This window comes from Neoarius graeffei, chromosome 10 (genome assembly GCF_027579695.1).
Source record: "Neoarius graeffei isolate fNeoGra1 chromosome 10, fNeoGra1.pri, whole genome shotgun sequence".
In the NCBI taxonomy this organism is placed as follows: domain Eukaryota; kingdom Metazoa; phylum Chordata; class Actinopteri; order Siluriformes; family Ariidae; genus Neoarius; species Neoarius graeffei.
This window is the reverse complement of record NC_083578.1, coordinates 65,598,987-65,616,625: the sequence shown is the minus strand read 5'-3', so window position 1 is coordinate 65,616,625 and position 17,639 is coordinate 65,598,987. Positions and strand designations below refer to the sequence as shown.

Sequence of the window (17,639 nt, the reverse complement as noted above, 5' to 3'; positions counted from 1 at the left end):
TCCTGAAAGCTACAGACTTTGTCAAACTGAATTTTTTTCTTTTCATGTATCTCAATCAGCATTAAAGTTCCAGCATTCTTAAAATCTGATTACCCCAGAAATAAAAATAAAGTAAGAAAAAGTGAGAAATTTGCATTAAAAGATACCATTCTGACTGTGCTGAAGGAGCATCATGGACATTCTGACAGCTGGTGTCTGATTACAAACTCAACATGATTAGGCTTATGTCCATTTTGTTATGGCCTATAGCTATTCAACAATTTGATCAAAGCGTGATATTCAATAAGTGCGAGGAAATGGTATTTTTTTAAATAATTTGTTTTATTAGGATATAGTTTCAGTGTACATATCACAAAACAGGAACGGGCATGTCCCATTTTTTCATAAACCATCAGACAACAAGCAAAAATTGAAATAACAGAAAAAAGAAAAGAAACCTACCCACCCTCACCACCCACATTGGTCCATTTCCATACTAAAGCAAAGAGCATGAAGAGTGTTACTGTCTTAAGTTTTTTTCTGGTCTAATGTTTTCTATTTGAAATTAAGTACTGGAAGCTCTAGACACTTTATCAAAATAAGAGAGGAAAGGCTGCCATGTAATGTAAAACTTCTCAGTTGATCCTCTTAGAGAAAATTTTATCAGGAAATGGTATTAATCATGTGACCTTTGAAGGCAACCAAGGGAAGGTAAGAAAGTAAATAAGTACGTAAATTTATTTATGGTTTATATATTTATGATTTGAGGGATCAGCCAATTTTTCTGCAATAACTATAAGGCAATAAACATATCAGCCAGTCAGTATACAACAATAAAGTGTGTGTCATGTCCATGTACATTTGCGCTCTGAATGTAAAGCACATGTCCAAGACTACCATGTGCAACACGCGCTGCAAGGACTATGCACCTGTTCCTGATCAGAGTGCAATCACGGCACGCACTTATAAGGACTCTGCAAGCACACAGAGTTTGCGAAGTATACGTGTTGTATTTAGTACTCCGCATTACCGAACCGTATATTGTTTTGTGCTTTTCTGGTTCTCGAATCTGTGTTCTGTTTTCTCAGCTCCACTTTTCCCAGCTTTGCATTTCATCTGACATCCTGTTTGCGCCTTAAATCACTCTTGCCTGTTTCACAACCCTGCTTCTGTCTTATGGTTTTGTATTGTTTGTCTGTAAATAAACTCTTCCTGCACTTACATCCGTCCAACCACCATTCCCATACTGACAGTGGTGTGTGGAAAATGTTCTGCTGTTTATAATAGGCAGCATGGGTCCTCATTGCTTTGGGCTGGATCTTTGTGCCGGTATACATTTCTGCTGGAGTCGTCACCATGCCTGAATATCTCAGGAAGAGGTTTGGAGGCCAGCGCATTCGGATCTACATGAGCGTTCTGTCTCTCATTCTCTACATCTTCACCAAGATATCAGTAAGAAGTTGAAGCATGTTTTAATGAACATAAAGAATGATTTAAAATTTCATTTACAGTACCAGTTAAAAGTTTGGACACACCTACTCATTCATAGGTTTTTCTGTATTTTGACTATTTTCTACATTGTAGAACAACACTATGGGTGGCACAGTGGTGCAGTGGTTAGCACTGTTGCCCCACAGCAAGAAGGTTCTGGGTTTAAACCTCACAGCCGACAGAGACCTTTCTGTATGGAGTTTGCATGTTCTCCCCGTGTCTGCGTTCCTCCAGGTGCTCTGGTTTCCCCCACAGTCCAAAGACATGCAGTTAGGTTAACTGGTTTCTCTAAATTGTCCATAGGTGTGAATGTGTGTGAATGGTTGTTTGTCTGGGGAAGCTGTAACAGCCCTAGCAAGCTAGCGGTACCCTTACAAAAAAAGAAGTTTATTCAAGTGTGCTTCTAAGTATACTTCTTTTAAACTAAAAATAAGAGAGTATGCTTTCAGTTTACTTTTTATTTACTTATCAGAGATATACTTAATAAAGTTATACATAAGTATACTTGGCTTATACTGAAAAGTATATGGAAAAGTCTAAGTATATTAAGCTCATACTTAAACTTATGATCAAGATATACTTAACAAAAGTGTAATAAAGTATTAAAATATTTGTGCCTTATGTTTAAGTGTACTTGCTCTGTAGTTGTGCTTATCCTTTTGATAGTAGCCTATAAAATACTTGTTTTTCACACATATTGGCTTCTTTGTGATATACGGCAGCATGATTTAAATCCCATCTTTTAAACCTACATGTACCATAAGTTTGTAGTCAGCTCTGGGGTGGAATACTAATAGTATATTTCCGATATGCTATAAAGTATACTTTTATAAACTAAAAAGTGGACTAGAAGTGTGTAACGAGTAAACCAATAGTATATTTCCAGTACACTATGAAGTATGCTTTTGTAAACTAAAGAGTGAACTACAAGTATAGAACTAGTAAACTATTAGTATGTAAGTTTACTTGTGGTATACTTGCAGTACAAAATAAAAAATACTAGTTGTATACTCAGAGTATACTTCTCTTAGACTTAAAGTATACAGTGGCATGCAAAGTTTGGGCACCCTTACTGAAAATGTCTGTTACTGTGAATAGTTAAGTGAGCAGAAGATGAACTGATCGCTAAAAGGCATAAAGGTAAAGATGACACGTTTCTTTTCAGCGTTTTCTGCAAGATTTGTGTATTATTTTTGTTTTGTACAATCGGAGAGTGAAAAAAGAAAAAGAACACCATGCGAAAGTTTGGGCGCCCCAATACATTTGAGTTCTCAGCTAACTTTTACCAAGGTTCCAGACCTTAATTAGCTTATTGAGCTGTGGCTTGTTCAAATTCTTCATTAGGAAAGGTCAGATGATGCAGATTTCAAAGCTGTATAAATTCTCTGACTCCTCAAACTTGTCCCTAAAATCAACAGCCATGGGCTCCTCTAAGCAACTCCCTCGCATTCTGAATAATAAAATAATTGATGCTCACAAAGCAGGAGAAGGCTACAAGAACGTAGCAAAGTGTTTTCAGGTAGCTGTTTCCTCAGATTGTAATGTTATTAAGAAATGGCAGTTAACAGAAACAGTGGAGATCAAGGTGAAGTCTGGAAGATGAAGAAAACTTTCTGAAAGAACTGCTCGTTGGATTGCTAGAAAAGCAAATAAAAACCCCTGTTTGACTGCAAAAGACCTTCAGAAAGATTTCGCAGACCCTGGAGTGGTGGTGCACTGCTCTACTATGCAGCGACGCCTGAACAAATATGACCTTCATGGGAGAGTCATCAGAAGAAAACCGTTCCTGCATCCTAGCCACAAAATTCAGCATCTGAAGTTTGCAAATGAACATCTAAATAAGCCTGATGCATTTTGGAAACAAGTCCTGTGGACTGATGAAATCAAAATAGAACTTTTTGGCCAAAATGTGCAAAGGTATGTTTGGAGAAAAAAGGGTGCCAAATTCCAGGAAAAGAACACCTCTCCAACTCTGAAGCATGGGTGTGGATCGATCATGCTTTGGGGTTGTGTTGCAGCCAGTGGCACAGGGCACATTTCATTGGTCGAGGGAAGCATGGATTCAAATAAATCCATCCGTGGGTGGCACGGTGGTGTAGTGGTTAGCACGGTCGCCTCACAGCAAGAAGGTTCTAGGTTTGAACCCAGCGGCCGGCGAGGGCCTTTCTGTGTGGAGTTTGCATGTTCTCTGCGTGGGTTTCCTCTGGGTGCTCCGGTTTCCCCCACAGTCCAAAGACATGCAGTTAGGTTAATGTGGGGCGGCCTTGGGCTGAAGTGCCGTTGAGCAAGGTACTTAACCCCTGACTGCTCCCTGGGCGCTCTAGTGTGGCTGCCCACTGCTGTGTGTGTGTGCGTGTTCACAGATGGGTTAAATGCAGAGGATGAATTTCACTGTGCTTGAAGTGTGCATGTGAGAAATAAAGGCTACATCCACACGACAACAGCAACGAGATTTTTTTTTTAGCGGGTAAAAAAAATATCGCGTCCACATGGGCAACGGATCAGTAAAATATCAGGTACATATGGCAACGCAACGCTTGCTGAAAACGATGCAATACACATGCCACACCTCTACGTGCACTGTAAGACGGTCCCATCGGAGACACCAGAACAATAGAAGAAGTAGGACGCATGCACATAAACCCCTTCTTCTACCCGGCGTGAAGCACTCACAGGAACAAACACACAACAACAACAACAAGAAGATGGCTGCGACTACGCGAGGAAAAACCGACTCTCTTGTCTGCTAAACTTAGCAGCGACTGCAGCACTGAAACTACTACTACTCTGGGGTCCGCCATTGTTGCTGTTGTTGTTACGAATGATGCGCGCGAGAGTGCTGCTTGTTCTAGTCATGTGGTTGTGACGTCATCGTAAACAAATCCGTTCTACTCATCCAGACGACTTCGCAACGGCGCCGTTGCCAGATTTTTCCACTCTGGAAACCGTTCTCAAAAAATATCGTTTTGGGGCACCCAAAACGCCGGTGCCGTGTGGACGCCAGGCCGAAACGATAAACAATGTTATCGGATTCACCTGAATCCATTGCCGTGTGGACAGGGCCAGAGGTTTCTTCTTTCTTCTTCTAAAATACCAGCAAATTCTGGAAGCAAACATCACGCCATCTGTAAAAAAAGGTTGAAGTTAAAAAGAGGATGGGTCCTACAATAAGACGATGATCCAAAACACACCTCAAAATCTACAATGGAATACCTCAAGAGGCACAAGCTGAAGGTTTTGCCCTGGCCCTCACAGTCCCCTGACCTAAACAGCATTGAAAATCTGTGGATAGATCTCAAAAGAGCAGTGCATGCAAGACAGCCCAAGAAACTTGTAGAACTGGAAGCCTTTTGCAAGAACGAATGTGTGAAAATCCCCCAGGTAAGAACTGAAAGATTATTAGCTGGCTACAAAAAGTGTTTACAAGCTGTGATACTTGCCAAAGGGGGTATTACTAGGTACTAACCATGCAGGGTGCCCAAACTTTTGCTTCGGGCCCTTTTCCTTTTTTGTCATTTTGAAAATGTAAAAGATGAAAATAAAAAATTGTTTTTGCTTAAAATATAAAGGGAATGAGTCATCTTTAACTTTATGCCTTTTGGAGATCATTTCATCTTCAACTTGCTTAACTGTTCACAGTAACAGCAATTTTGACCAGGGGTGCACAAACTTTTGCGTACCACTGTACTTTTATAAACTAAAAAGTGGACTAGAAGTGTGTAACGAGTAAACCAATAGTATATTTCCAGTACACTATGAAGTATGCTTTTGTAAACTAAAGAGTGGACTACAAGTATAGAACTAGTAAACTATTAGTATATAAGTTTACTTGTGGTATACTTGCAGTACAAAATAAAAAATACTAGTTGTATACTCAAAGTTTACTTCTCTTAGACTTAAAGTATACTTTTTATAAACTAGAAGTGGGCCAATTTAGTCCCAAGCAGTATTAGATTAGTTTACTTACAAGTATACTGTAAGTACACTGATATCAGTATACTTGGTACACAAAAGTATACTTAAGGAAATATACTTTACTTAAGTATACTTAATAAAATGAACTTGAAATATACTTCTTTTTGATAAGGATAGATGAAGTGTGCTCAAGATCGACACAGACAGCCTTGTAAGAGGCTGGCAACTGACAGGCCAATTTGCCAACAGGGCATCAGGGTGAGTGAGTGAGTGAGTGAGAACAACACTGAAGACATCAAAACTATGAAATAATATGGAACATATACACTCACCTGCCACTTTATTAGGTACACCTGTAAACCTGCTGTTTTATGCAGTTCTCTAATCAGCCAATCCCTTGACATAAAATCATGGAGATACAAATCAAGAGCTTCAGTTAATGTTCATGCCAAACATCAGAATGGGAAAAAATGTAATGCATGGGTGTGGCATGGGTGTTGGTGCCAGACGGACTGGTTTGAGTATTTCAGAAACGGCTGATCTCCTGGGGTTTTCACACACAACAGTCTCTCAAGTTTACACAAAATGGTGCCCAAAAAAAACAAACCCTGACTGAGCGACAGTTCTGTGGGTGGAAACGCCTTGTTGATAAGAGAGGTCAGAGGAAAATGGCCAGATTGGTTCAAGCTGCCAGGAAGGATATAGCAACTCTTTACAACCGTAGTGAGCAGAAAAGCATCTCAGCATGCAACAGCAGAAGACCACATTAGGTTCCACTCCTGCCAACCAAGAACAGGAACCTTAGAATCAAGAACAAGTTCCTATTAAAGTGACCAGTGAGTGTATGAAATTATGTGGTAAACAAAAAAGTGTTAAAATATTTTAGATTCTTCAAAGTAGCCACCATTAACCATGATGACACTTTGCACACTATTGGCATTATCTTAACCAGCTTCATCAGTTAATTAGTGCAATTTTTTGCCTTCTTAATGTGTTTGAGATCAAACAGTAAATAGTAAATGATAAAAATACAGTAAATATCCCTATTCCACAACTGTAGAACCGCTCAACTAAGTCAAGAGACATGACATAGATCATTACTTTAAGACATGAACTGTCTTTTAATTAATAAAAAAAATAAAGAAAAAACAGTGAATTAGAAGGAGTGTCCAAACTTTTGGCTGGTACTGTCTATTCACAGCTTTTAGCAGATGGCCTTATACAAAGTGACTTATAAACATTCTTTGTAGTCTCCATCAAAAACACATCCTCATGTTAGTACAAATAGGTTGCTAATTACTAATCTGTAGTTGTCTTTCAATTAGTCTGCTTGATGTGCAATTTGAAATTGCAAACTAAGAAATGAGTAATGGAAACACATGAATTTTGGAAAAAAAACAACAACCATGAACTATCGCAAAAAAGTTTTTATCGCTCGTATGAGGTGGTTTTTCAGAAGATTCGATATAGCAATATTTCAGTAAATTAGAATGGAAACACATTTTTCACATTTAAGTCACATGACATGGCATGAAGAGCAAATGGAACGCTACCGTTCTGAAAAAGAGCACTCTATAACACGTAGTACGAGAGGAGAAAACCCAGCTTTAATGGCATTACATCACTCAATGGAAACATACCATTCACAATTGTGTTTTGTCGAATATTTTTTAAATATTGCCTCTATTTTACAAAAAACTGCAATGGAAACCTGGCTAGTGTCACATCAGGAGTTTCCAGAGTTTCTATGTTGTGTGAGAGGCAGCATGGTGGTGTAGTGGTTAGCACTGTCATGTCACAGCAAGAAGGTTCTGGGTTTGAGCCCAGTGGCTGATGGGGGCCTGTGGAGTTTATATGTTCTCCCCGTGTCTGCGTGGGTTTCCTCCGGGTGCTCCGGTTTCCCCCACAGTCCAAATACATGCAGGTTAGGCTAATCGGTGGCTCTAAATTGACCGTAGGTGTGAATGTGAGTGTGAATGATTGTTTGTCTCTATGTGTCAGCCCTGCGATGATCTGACCACTTGTTCAGGGTGTACCCCGCCTCTCACCCATAGTCAGGTGAGATAGGCTCCAGCTTGCCCACGACTCTGCACAGGATAAGCGGTTATGGATAATGGATGGACTGTGATATGATTAAGGAGGCTGCCTTATATACTGTAAAGTACCTTAGATGCCTTATAATAATTCCTCTAATATTTCTCTGACAACAAAAATATTCATATTCATAATATACAGTACCTTTCCCAAAAATTATCTTCTGAACCAGAAATGAGTGCCTTTAAATTCCAGACTTTTCCAGAATTTTGTACTAGATCTACAAGAACCCTGCACATACAGTATGCACCCTGACTTGTTCACTTTGCTTTTGCCAGACAGACATTTTCTCTGGAGCGCTGTTCATTCAGGTGTCACTGGGGTGGGACCTGTACCTCTCCACTGTAGTGCTGCTTGCAGTCACAGCACTCTATACTATTGCTGGTAATAAATACCACATAATACTCGAACCAAATTCCTTTTCCGCAGATGATTGCTGATTGCTGGTGTTTTGTTGTAGGTGGATTGACAGCAGTGATTTACACTGATGCACTTCAGACTGTCATCATGGTAGTTGGAGCATTTGTTCTCATGTTCATTGGTAAATATTTTACGTTTTATATATATAAAACAAGTGTAATATCATTTTAATTAGACCACAGCACTGGTGAATTCTCAAATCTGATTCGTTAGAAGGCTTTCTACAACCCCGATTCCAAAAAAGTTGGGACAAAGTACAAATTATAAATAAAAATGGAATGCAATAATTTACAAATCTCAAAAACTGATATTGTATTCATAATAGAACATAGACAACATATCAAATGTCGAAAGTGAGACATTTTGAAATTTCATGCCAAATATTGGCTCATTTGAAATTTCATGACAGCAACACATCTCAAAAAAGTTTGGACAGGGGCAATAAGAGGCTGGAAAAGTTAAAGGTACAAAAAAGGAACAGCTGGAGGACCAAATTGCAACTCATTAGGTCAATTGGCAATAGGTCATTAACATGACTGGGTATAAAAAGAGCATCTTGGAGTGGCAGCAGCTCTCAGAAGTAAAGATGGGAAGAGGATCACCAATCCCCCTAATTCTGCGCCGACAAATAGTGGAGCAATATCAGAAAGGAGTTCGACAGTGTAAAATTACAAAGAGTTTGAACATATCATCATCTACAGTGCATAATATCATCAAAAGATTCAGAGAGTCTGGAAGAATCTCTGTGCGTAAGGCTCAAGGCCGGAAAACCATACTGGGTGTCCGTGATCTTCGGGCCCTTAGACGGCACTGCATCACATACAGGCATGCTTCTGTATTGGAAATCACAAAATGGGCTCAGGAATATTTCCAGAGAACATTATCTGTGAACACAATTCACCGTGCCATCCACCGTTGCCAGCTAAAACTCTATAGTTCAAAGAAGAAGCCGTATCTAAACATGATCCAGAAGCGCAGACGTCTTCGCTGGGCCAAGGCTCATTTAAAATGGACTGTGGCAAAGTGGAAAACTGTTCTGTGGTCAGACAAATCAAAATTTGAAGTTCTTTATGGAAATCAGGGACGCCGTGTCATTCGGACTAAAGAGGAGAAGGACGACCCAAGTTGTTATCAGCGCTCAGTTCAGAAGCCTGCATTTCTGATGGTATGGGGTTGCATTAGTGCGTGTGGCATGGGCAGCTTACACATCTGGAAAGACACCATCAATGCTGAAAGGTATATCCAGGTTCTAGAGCAACATATGCTCCCATCCAGACGACGTCTCTTTCAGGGAAGACCTTGCATTTTCCAACATGACAATGCCAAACCACATACTGCATCAATTACAGCATCATGGTTGCGTAGAAGAAGGGTCCGGGTACTGAACTGGCCAGCCTGCAGTCCAGATCTTTCACCCATAGAAAACATTTGGCACATCATAAAATGGAAGATACGACAAAAAAGACCTAAGACAGTTGAGCAACTAGAATCCTACATTAGACAAGAATGGGTTAACATTCCTATCCCTAAACTTGAGCAACTTGTCTCCTCAGTCCCCAGATGTTTACAGACTGTTGTAAAGAGAAAAGGGGATGTCTCACAGTGGTAAACATGGCCTTGTCCCAACTTTTTTGAGATGTGTTGTTGTCATGAAATTTAAAAATCACCTAATTTTTCTCTTTAAATGAGACATTTTCTCAATTTAAACATTTGATATGTCATCTGTATTCTATTCTGAATAAAATATGGAATTTTGAAACTTCCACATCATTGCATTCCGTTTTTATTTACAATTTGTACTTTATCCCAACTTTTTTGGAATCGGGGTTGTATAACAGCAGCTATGACAGCTTTCTATAAGAACTTTTCTGTGAGGAGATGATTTTTGGAAGGAGTCCCCAGTGTCAGTGCTTTGTAGCCACCAGAGGTAAAGCTATGTCTTTTTTCCTGACATGGGAAAGTCTACAGGATGGAGAACTTTTCTGTTTCTTGGTAACATGACAGGCTGGTTTATTTAATTTAATTTAATTTTTTTCTTATTAACTTTTAAGAGCGAGTAAAAAGAGAGGTTAGTGGAGGACTGACTGTTTATAACTGCTATAAAGTAAGTGATAATAAGAACTAACTTGTTTAATTAAACATTAAATGTAACTGTGAATAATAAATAAAAACTTGTTAACATTGACAAATTGCTGTAGTATAAAAGGAATAAAGCACTTGTAGATGTGCTGTTATAGGAGAATAATCAACTTTTGGTAACAGTAACTTCACATCACACAGACCGCATCACACCATACTGTTGTTAATTAATTTCCGATAACAGCATGCCCCATGTTTGTTGTGTTCCTAACAAAACACGTTTATTTAATGATCTAAATTGAAATTATTCCCACATTTATGGATACTTTGCTCCATAGTTTATCTCCTAACAACCATGGAAATGTGGATGATTCTACTTTCTACACTTTGATCATATAATGCATTAAAATACAAAATACTGTACAATCAGTAGTGACATAATGAAATATGAATAATATGATTTCATTTTGGCGGCACGGTGGTGTAGTGGTTAGTGCTGTCGCCTCACAGCAAGAAGGTCCGGGTTCGAGCCCCGTGGCCGGCGAGGGCCTTTCTGTGTAGAGTTTGCATGTTCTCCCCGTGTCCGCGTGGGTTTCCTCCAGGTGCTCCGGTTTCCCCCACAGTCCAAAGACATGCAGGTTAGGTTAACTGGTGACTCTAAATTGACCGTAAGTGTGAGTGTGAATGGTTGTCTGTGTCTATGTGTCAGCCAAGGGTGTAGTGGGCATGGTACGCGGGGGTACGCCGTCCACCCACTTCTCCCGAGGTGAGATTCAAAAAAAAAAAAAAAACTGTCATTCAATGGCCTGAGTTTATACGCTCTACAGTAAGTGACACGTGCCTTTGTGCTCATCATCAATGCCCCCCCCCCCCCCCCCCCCATCGAACGTTACGTAAAACGTAGCGATGCAAAGTAGAATGCATTCTAAACGCAGCCGAGATGTGCGTGTGTGTGATTTCCGGGCGTTCATGGTAGCAGCACCGAGAGGGCAACAGAACTGATATAATCGCCTGCCTGGTCATCCTTACGCGGATAATTTCACCACATACTGTATTATATATATGATTTGAAATTCATAATCTTTGTGGCCTTCCTGTTTAGTGTTTTGTTGTACATCCAAAAATGTGAAATGACAATAAATTTAAAGAAATACTCAAGTCTTTAAGAAGGAGTGCATGGTAGGGCTTAACCCAATGGCTGCATGTCATGTATTTTGTATACGCAGGTGCCTCAATCGCGCCAGACTAAATGCTTGATTTATTCGATTGGTGCCTTTTATAATAAATTTCAGCTCATTGCTGGTTTGTATGCAATGTGAGTGAGTGACGTGACTTTTTTTGAACTTCTGAACACATGCTGTAGCTGTTGCCACGGCAGTAAGTAGGCTAGTAAAAATATCGAATTCCGAATGCAGCTTGGCTCAAATGAACATGAATCGAACATGAACAAAGGTGTTTGTGTATCATAATTTCCAATATTTTGGCTTCACGCCTGATAGTCCATGTTAAACCTATGCAAGGTTTATGTTGAGTTCCAGCAGCAGAGTGGTGCTGTCTGCGACGATGCATTCGGAAGGAGAAGGCGAATTTGTTCCTCTTTAGCCATTTCGGCATATTTATTGGAGACAAAATAAACCGCGGCTTTTCGCCATAACAGTTGGGCTGTACTGACAAACACGAATGAAAATTGCACACATAAAAATGTCTGAAAAAAGTGTCTTCTTGTGCCCTCTTGTGTTGTTAAAAGAACGTAACATTTATACAAATCATTCATACCAAACAAAGGCTACCGCTTCTGACATGATATCAAATCGATGACGTCACGAATCGCGTACCCCCACTTTAAAAATCTCCACTACACCGCTGGTGTCAGCCCTGTGATGACCTGGCGACTTGTCCAGGGTGTACCCTGCCTTTCGCCCGTAGTCAGCTGGGATAGGCTCCAGCTTGCCTGCGACCCTGTAGAACAAGATAAAGCGGCTAGAGATAATGAGATGAGAGATGATTTCATTTTAAACATTGTTCCTAAGGGCGGCACGGTGGTGTAGTGGTTAGCGCTGTCGCCTCACAGCAAGAAGGTCCTGGGTTCGAGCCCCGGGGCCGGCGAGGGCCTTTCTGTGCGGAGTTTGCATGTTCTCCGCGTGGGTTTCCTCCAGGTGCTCCGGTTTCCCCCACAGTCCAAAGACATGCAGGTTAGGTTAACTGGTGACTCTAAATTGACCGTAGGTGTGAATGGTTGTCTATGTGTCAGCCCTGTGATGACCTGGTGACTTGTCCAGGGTGTACCCTGCCTTTCGCCCGTAGTCAGGTGGGATAGGCTCCAGCTTGCCTGCGACCCTGTAGAAGGATAAAGCGGCTAGAGATGATGAGATGAGACATTGTTTCTAAGTTTGCTAAGAATCTGTGGGATATGAATGTAAAACAAATTCAGTGAGGAATGGAGACTGGAAAAATGGAAAGTAGCTTTCTCAGCAGGGTCATCATACGTATGAAGTAAATTCTCATCATCTACATTCTCATTTCCTCATTTCTGTCCCTGTACACTCTTTCACTGTCAGCGTTTAATAAAGTGGGCTGGTACGAGGGTTTGCTGGAGCAGTATGGGAAAGCTATACCTGCTGTCACTGTTCCTAACACCACATGTCACCTCCCTCGCCCTGACGCCTTCCACATCTTCCGGGACCCGGTTAGTGGTGATCTGCCATGGCCTGGTCTGATCTTCGGGCTCACTGTGCTGGCTACATGGGTGTGGTGCACTGACCAGGTAACTCAATCACCATTAGTCAGTACTGATTCATGGATGTGGGTTTTGGATTTAAAACCAGGGCTGGATAAATAAGAACCACCTGGAAGATGGTTCTTATTACCGAGCCAGACATTCCAGAGTAAGTGCACTAATGCTTCGTTCATTTTTCTGAGGTGATTAAGATCATTGTGATGGAAAGGTTGATGGTTTTCACATTTGCTGCCTAAGAGACAGGCAGATACCAGTTTGGCGCTAAGAGTAATTAACATTAAAGTTATGCCTTTGCCCTCTGCTGCTGCTCTTTGGATATTTGCAGGTGATAGTGCAGAGGTCCCTCTCTGCCAAAAACCTGTCACATGCTAAAGGAGGCTCAGTGCTGGGTGGCTACCTGAAGATCCTCCCCATGTTCTTCATCGTCATGCCAGGAATGATCAGTAGAGCACTCTACCCAGGCAAGTCAAGCCATCTCAAATGCATTGTCAATTGCCCTCTCCAAGATAATATGAGTTTTCTGATATGTTCTTCTAAACTCACTTGATGGTGCATTTATATGAAACAGATGAAGTGGGATGTGTGGATCCTGATGAGTGCTTTAAGATATGTGGAGCTACAGTGGGCTGTTCTAACATTGCCTATCCTAAACTCGTGGTGGAGTTAATGCCAGTAGGTATGGCCGCCACTCCTGCTTATCTTGATCAGTCCATTTGAAATGCTGGATGTCGAACACTATTAATAGGCAGAGAACAGTGGGGCAAGTACAGGCACATGGAATTATACTGAGATATTAGACATTATATCCCTCATCAAAAAATTCCCGTGCAGGGATTGGCCAAGGATGACTTATGTGACATAAAATAGTTACACCTTTGATGAAGCAATGTATCTTGTGACATCAAAAAAAAAAAAAGGATATGGTGTGAGTCAGTCATGGTATATCCTGGATATACCATGAACTGATGTCACAGTTTCAAGCTATACAGCCGACTTGAGTCACAGCTGTGGCTCCGCGAGCATTTCTGTGTGTGTAGCTTTATGTATCATGATCATACCTAGCAAGGCAGAGTTAGACCTCTAATATTTTTTTCAGGTTTATTTCTAATTCTTTGTAGTTAACACTTTTAGTTTGGAATTTTTTAATGAGAGATATAAATCAAATATACTATGCACTGAGATGCACCGGGAATTATGGATTCTCTCCTGTGACTGGCATAGGACTATTTTCTTCAGGGCTGCACCCCTCACAAAATAGTACTATGCCAGTCACCTCAGAGAATCCATTATTTCAACCAGAGCCTCTCAGTGTATGGTATATTTGATTAATAATATTTACATAGGATTTTATGTTATGTTAAATAGTTGCTGTGTACTTCATTGCATTCACTTTTTTTGTTTCAAAATGAAAAAAAAATCCAAATGAGATGTCTAGTTCTCCTTTGTTCTTCATCATTTCAGATTCATTGTAATGAATGATTTGGAAACACTCAGATCTGTATCAGCAATTACTGGGTAGCTAGCAGAAGTGGACAGTAACGAAGTACATTTACTTGAGTACTGTACTGAAGTACACTTTGAGTGTCTGTACTTGAGTATTTTTTTTGACAACTTATGACTTTAACTTCACTACATTTGAAAGACAAATATCGTACTTTTCACTCCACTACATTTCTGTCAAGGTCCTTGTTACTCGTTACTATGAAGTGGCTTTAAAAGTGGATGTTTTTTTCTTTTCTTTTCTAAAATGTGATTAGTGTTTTTGTAGGTGACACTGAGACAGCCTATCAGTAATCACTAGGGTCATGTCATGTCCATAGACTGGATAAAATCAAGTTCAGTGATTTCTCCGCAGCATTATTTAACATGATCAGTTGATGGCAGAATGGAAGCAGGTGGTACTTCTAGGGAACGCACGCACCCATGGCTATAGCCAGTGTTGCCAGATTGGGCGGTTTTAAGTGCATTTTGGCGGGTTTTGAACATATTTTGGGCTGGAAAACGTCAGCAGTATCTGGCAACGCTGGCTATAGCTAGAACCCATGTTTCAGTTTTCTGAAAGGAATAAAGAATCGTTTTGTTTTAAATGTTCGCTTTGTTTGCCAAAACGAACCACATCACGGCCTCCAAAAACTCGCCGTCTGATCTGCGGAAGCATATTGAGGTCCCGCGGGACTCGCGGGACCTGCCGCAAAGCAGTGCGGGACAAATTTTGAAAGCTCATTGCAGGCGCGGGTGGGAGCGGTGATAAGCTCCAGTCCCGCTAACTAAAAACGTGCTTGAGATAAAATGTATAAATTATTAATTTATGTCTATCATATATAATTTATGCTGGATATTTTATTTGGCATTAATGAAAACACTTTAAGATGCCTAAATTTGCAGAGGAAGTCAAATTGAGTGAGAAATAGCACTTTAGACTTGCCATTGATCACCCTAAGAAAAAAAAACTTTGATCACTCTAATAACTCGCAGTTCACACCCAGCTAGCAAGAAAACCATGAGTGAATTGATTTACTTGTTGTATTAGTCTACAACTTTAATCAGAGAGACATGTTACACAGTGCCGGTAGGCTTGACTCAATGCTATCCCAGAAATCCTTCCTGTAATATGCAAATTTGGCTGTCCAATCAGAGGCGGCCTAATTTGCATATTACAGGAAGGATTTCTGGTTTAGCATTGAGTCAAGCCTACCGTCACTGTGTAACATGTCTCTCTGATTAAAGTTGTAGACTAACGCAAGCAGGAAATTAATTCATTTCTTTTACTAACTCTGCTTTGCAATAAAAAAAAAATAAAAAAAAGCCTATTTATTTTTTGTGCTGATCAGAGAATTACATTGGTTTCTTATGTGATAAAAATGTGTGATTTGTGATTAAATATTTTAATCATTTGACAGCACTAATTGTTGTTATTAGAGACTCTACATGCTGAATTCAGAAACAAGGTAAATAATAACGAACGTGAGCTGTAGATATTTATGCTCAACTCCACTCAAAGTAGGGGGCGGGGCACCATCACGCTGTGTCAAGACAAGAACTTTCCTGAGAAATAACGCGAACGTCTGCATCATGCGGGATTTGCGGGCGGCAGCGGGACTGAAAATCATAATTTTTTTGTGGGCGCGGGCGGGAGCGGGACTGCACAATGCGGGTGCGCACAATGCGGGCGCGGGCGGGAGCGGGACTGAAAAATCCGACCCGCGCAGACCTCTATATTGAGGTATGTAAACATTTTATTCCAAGAGAAAGCTTGTAATGAAGTTGTCTGTGCTTTTAGAGCGAACGATAACATTGTAATAGGTATGCAGTCTGGTTAGTCAGATGATTTTTTGTGGATTTTCCCACCACGTTTTCATTGCCTTGTCCACGGCTAACGTTAACACATAGCTAGTTAACTTGGACACTGTTAGTTAGCATGTAAAAACGGAATTACGCTAACATGAATAACATTAACTTATCTGAAGTCCTTTCAGAAATGTTTTGGCATAATCTTGCCAAATAAACAACATGTAGAAATCTTTCTTTTCTAGTAACATTAGCTACCCAGTGTGACTTTGAGTTTGCAAGTTAGGATCACATGTTGTCAACTTGTTCTACTAGTGATTTTAAATAAAACTTCTCTGATGCTTTGTAGATGAGTACCAATGATATTCTGGATAGTTTTGATCATGCTAATTTGTGATGTTTCCAGTTAGGATGTTTTCTATTGCTCCCCTGTAAAAGTTTACAGGAGATTGGAACAGGAATTTAGCCTTAACTGCCTCTTAATTTTCTTTAAGAAATACAGTTGTTTATGAGCTTTTCTTTTTTTTACTAGGGTGGAGATTTGTGATGACCATGGCAGGTTCATTGTAATTTTAATTCCCAGGAACTTAAAATTGTTCACTTGCTCCACCTCAGCTCCACAGTATAATCAGGAGGGGGCTGACTACACAACCCTGAGGGAATCTGGTCTCAATTACAGGGTGTGGTACTCAATCACAGAGCGCTAAGTTTGTCAATTAGTTTGATGAGGGAGATTGCACTGAATGCTGAGCTGAAAACAACAAACAGCATTCTGATGTAGGTGTTGTTATTTCCAAGGTGTGTGAAGACTGCAGTGGAGATGGCATTCTGTATAGATTTGTTAGCTCTGAATACAAACTGGTGAGGGTCCAGGCTGACTGGGATGTTGTCTTTGATATACTGGAGAACCAGCTTCTCAAAGTTCTTCATCAGAATGGGGGTGAGTGCCACAGGGCGGTAGTCATTTAGACACTGCAGACTTTTTAGGTACAGGGACGATGATGGCTGTCTTGAAGCATCATCTGGCAATGTGGCCTGACACACGGTGGAGGCACTCCTGCTTTTGTAGCCTGGGATGTTCTAGATCATCTGCCACATATCCTTGGTGTTAAGATGTCTCTCTAGTCTATGCCAGTGTCTCTATTTTGCCTCCTTGATGCCAGCTTTAATCTTGCTCTGGTGGAGTTATACATTTCCTTCACACCTGACCTGAAGGCAGCTTTTTTGGTTCTGGATAGAAGCCTCACCTCTCCATTCCCCCAGGCTTTCTAGTTGGGGAATGATTTTATTTTCTTTGTGATCACCACATAACCAATGCATTTCCTCATGTGTGATGTCACTTACAATGTATATTCCTCAAGATTGCTATGGATGGGGGCGTCGTGGCTCAGGTGGCTAAGGTGCCATACCATAAATCCGGGGACCCGGGTTCGATTCCGGCCCGAGGTCATGGCCCAAGGTCATTTCCTGATCCCTCCCCGTCTCTCTCTCCCACTCATTTCCTGTCTCTACACTGTCCTATCCAACAAAGGTGCAAAAAGCCCAAAAATATATATTTAAAAAAAAAAGATTGATATGGATCTTCTGGGTGGAAGCATCTCTGAACATGCACAGGTCTGTGCACTCAAAAAGTAAT

The 17,639-nt window shown here is 40.6% G+C and overlaps 1 protein-coding gene and 1 long non-coding RNA gene across 3 annotated transcripts in view; one reads left to right on the top strand and one right to left on the bottom strand.

Annotated features, from left to right (window-relative positions):
* Positions 1–5,828, bottom strand: part of LOC132893226 (uncharacterized) — a 32,908-nt gene extending 27,080 nt beyond the window's left edge. Inside the window, exons 1-2 of the long non-coding RNA XR_009655536.1 lie at positions 5,718–5,828; positions 4,507–4,595 (exon numbers count right to left, since the gene is read on the bottom strand). This is a non-coding gene — a long non-coding RNA (uncharacterized LOC132893226). The remainder of the gene's footprint in view (positions 1–4,506; positions 4,596–5,717) is intronic.
* slc5a9 (solute carrier family 5 member 9) overlaps positions 1–17,639 on the top strand; it is a 28,736-nt gene that overhangs the window by 890 nt on the left and 10,207 nt on the right. Inside the window, exons 4-9 of one of the 2 annotated variants that reach the window (XM_060932126.1) lie at positions 1,267–1,431; positions 7,758–7,863; positions 7,940–8,020; positions 12,537–12,742; positions 13,041–13,176; positions 13,284–13,391. In XM_060932126.1, the coding sequence (XP_060788109.1) occupies positions 1,267–1,431; positions 7,758–7,863; positions 7,940–8,020; positions 12,537–12,742; positions 13,041–13,176; positions 13,284–13,391 (802 nt within the window). The remainder of the gene's footprint in view (positions 1–1,266; positions 1,432–7,757; positions 7,864–7,939; positions 8,021–12,536; positions 12,743–13,040; positions 13,177–13,283; positions 13,392–17,639) is intronic. The other variant, XM_060932127.1, reaches the window with a different exon arrangement.